Source organism: Phaethon lepturus, unplaced genomic scaffold, assembly GCF_000687285.1.
Source record: "Phaethon lepturus isolate BGI_N335 unplaced genomic scaffold, ASM68728v1 scaffold2185, whole genome shotgun sequence".
Classification (NCBI taxonomy): domain Eukaryota; kingdom Metazoa; phylum Chordata; class Aves; order Phaethontiformes; family Phaethontidae; genus Phaethon; species Phaethon lepturus.
Window position 1 is genome coordinate 5,931 of NW_010541036.1, and position 3,299 is coordinate 9,229.

The following is a 3,299-nucleotide window of genomic DNA, read 5'->3' on the forward strand; positions in this document are numbered from 1 at the left end:
CTTTCTATGGCCTTTTACATCTTCTGAGATTTTGGTCTTTTTTTTCCAGCACAACCAAACTTTACATCAGACTCCAAGATTTGATCTGAATAAAAATGCCTAAATGTGTATGTATTGGTATCATAATTATGAGCAAATGTCTCAGTTACCAATGAAGTTTTTTTTAATAGATATATGACAAAGGGATCCCTGAGATGGAGCAGTGCAGGTGGATTATTACTAGGTATCAGATACAAGGAAGTTACCTGATTCCTTTGAAAATCCATGCTTCTTGCCTGGCAGTAAGAAAGAAATCTGTTCTCTGAATGTATGCAACGATGCATAGGTTTCACTAGCATTAGTTTCAGCTGGGGCATCTTCTTGTGCAGTGAAGATGAGAGCACTTATGCGGGTCCTCCCAAAAGGTTGTTGATAAATCCATGTCATATATTGTATAGCTAATATATACTTTACAGTTCTTCTTCTAATCATGGAATGGTTTGGGTCAGAAGGGACCTTTTAAAGATCATCTAGTCCAATCCCCCTGCCATGGCAGGGACACCTTTCAGTAGATCAGGTTGCTCAAAGCCCCATCCAACATGAATGCTTTAGAGGTTTAGTTGTTGGCAGGCAGCTACATGTACTGTTGCTGCAACATGGGCACTAACGGAACACACAGTTTTTTTGGTGAGGTTATATACTGGTAAAAATGGGGGTGGATGAAGAATAGTAAAGAACACATTAGTAAGTAAAGTATTCTGTTGTAGTTATGTTTCTGGGAAGTGCTAGGACTATTTTGAAACATCATCAGGACAGTACCGCACCAGTACACTGTAATGGGGATGGGTGTAATATAACAGGGCTTTTTATAATATATATTCATGTTTAACCATATGGGAGCATAGTTTTGTATAGAAACACCAAACTCTTCCCTTGTTCTTTTCATTTTGTTATAGTTGTTGTCTCCTGTTCTGGATCGCAAGAAGAAAACTCTTCTTCACCAAATCCACCTCAGAGGCTCTCCCTGACAAAAAACAGGATGGTGTCATTGCATCAGCCTTCTAAACCAGGTACTACAGTCCTCTTCCTTACATCCTCTTTGTTTCTACTTTGGAATCTAGGTGCAAGATGCTGGCCGTCACAAGGACCCTTTACCAGAAGGTTGTCCCACTGGCTTTCTGACTGGAAATGGAGCAATGACTCAAACAGGCCAGTGTAACCTAAGGGCATGCCTTATAAAAAAAAAAAGACGACCCCAAAATGTCAAGCCCGCCCCCCCCAGCCCCCAAAAAAACCCCAAAACACAGAACAACAGGAAAAAAAAAAAAAAGAAAAAAAAATTCTTCTCCATCAGCACAGTAAAATCCACCAGATTTGGGTTTGGGAGTTCTTGAGATAAAAGCTAATTAGTGGAGCTGCTTTCCAGCAGTTATAGAACAAACTACCTTTCCTGACACTGAATGAAATGTGGTGGTTTTTTTTTTTTTTATTTTTGCAACTGGAGTTTTCTTTTTCTAGGCATTGTAGAAGCCCAGTGAGCTGGACAAAATGGTTGTGAGATAGGTGGGATGAATTTGGTCTTACTGTGGTGCCAGGATAGATGTAGCAAACACCATACTTCACAAATGCCTGAGAAATGAACCAGTTGCTATCAGTAGTGTGGAAACTTGGAAATTGAAGTGATACCTTTTCATTTAGTGAAATAATCACAGAATGGTTGAAGTTGGAATGGACTTCTTGAGATCATCTAGTCCAACCCGCCCCTGGCTGAAGTGGAGTCAGCTTGAGCAGGTTGCCTATGACCATGTCCAAATGGCTTTAGAATACCTCCACAAATGGAGACTGCATAACTTCTCTGGACAACCTGTTCTAGTCTTTGACCACTCTTACAGTAAAAAAGTGTTTTTTTGTGTTCAGATTGAATTTCCTGTTTCTTTTTTCATTTGTGCCCATTTTCTCTTGTTCTGTCAGTGGACACTACTGAGAAGTGTCTATCTTCCTCTTCATTCCCTCCCATCAGTTGTTTGTATGCATGGATAAAATCCCCTTGAGCCTTCCCTTCTACAGGCTGAACAGTTCCAGCTCTTTCAGCCTCTCTTATGAAAGATGCTCCAGTCCCTCAATCATCTTTGTGGACCTACGCTGGACTTGTTCCAGTAAGTCGGTAACTTTCTTGGATGGGGGAGCCATCCAGCTGTGCACCGTACTCCAGGTGTGGTCTCACCAGTGCTGAGTAGAGGGGAAGGATCACTTCTTTTGATTTGCTGGCAATACTTTTCCTAATGAGGCCCAGAAGGCTGTTGGCCTTTGTTGCAGAGGCTTTGCTGGCTCATAGACAGCTTGCTGTCCACCAGGACCCGCACCCTACCATCCCTGAGACAAAGACAGCAGATGGAGGCTCAACGAGAAGCAGAGGATCCCCTACCCTCTTGCCATCAGGCAGAAGGAGGGGACCTAAGAGGTGAGGGGGAATGGAAACAGGTCCCTGCTCTGGGCGGTAGGTGAATCCCCTCCTGGTCTCCCTCACTGTCCCAGCTGCCCTTACTCAACAGACATGGGGCTCTGGATCTTGAGGGCGGGGCAAATGAGGATATAGATGAAAGTCCATCTGGGGAAGGTTGTCTAGGGTGAGTCAGTCAGCCCCACGCATCAGGACACCTCCTGTTAAGAAAAAAAGGGTAATTGTCATAGGTGACTCTCTTCTGAGGGCAACAGAGGGCCCAATATGCCAACCAGACCCAACCCACAGGGAAGTCTGCTGCCTCCCTGGGACTAAGTTGAGAGATGTCACGAGGAAACTCCCCGGTCTGGTTCAGCGCACTGATTATAACCCACTGTTGTTTATGCAGGTTGGCAGTGACAAGGTTGCGCAAAGAAGTCTAAAGTGATTGAAAGGGACTTCAGAGCACCGGGGCAACTGGTTGAAGGATTGGGAGCACAGGTAGTAGTGTTTTCGTCAGTCCCTTCAATGGCAGGGAGGAACACTGAAAGGAACATGAAAAGACACCTGGTTAACATGTGGCTCAGAGGCTAGTGCCATCAGTGAAATTTTGGGTTTTTTTGACCATGGGGCGGTTTACAAGGCACCAGGCCTCCTGGCAGCAGATGGAGTGCAACGCAGCAGATGGAATTCAACTGTCTCCAAGGGGGAAAAGGATTCTTGCTTATGAGCTGGCAGGCCTCATCAAGGGGGCTTTAAACTAGATTTGAAGGGGGAAGGGGATAAAACCAGGATCACCAGAGATGAGCCTAGAGGTGGCATGCCGGTGTTGGGGGTGAAATCAATAGCCCAGCTCAAGTGCATCTACACCAATGCACGC

At 44.8% G+C, this 3,299-nt stretch overlaps 1 protein-coding gene across 1 annotated transcript in view; it reads left to right on the forward strand.

Annotated features, from left to right (window-relative positions):
- Positions 1–935: 935 nt before the first annotated feature.
- The window catches only part of LTK (leukocyte receptor tyrosine kinase), a gene marked incomplete at its 5' end in the record, with an annotated part of 58,965 nt that continues 56,601 nt past the window's right edge, over positions 936–3,299 (forward strand). The window contains 1 exon segment of the mRNA XM_010287595.1: positions 936–1,049. Coding sequence (XP_010285897.1) covers positions 936–1,049 — 114 coding nt within the window.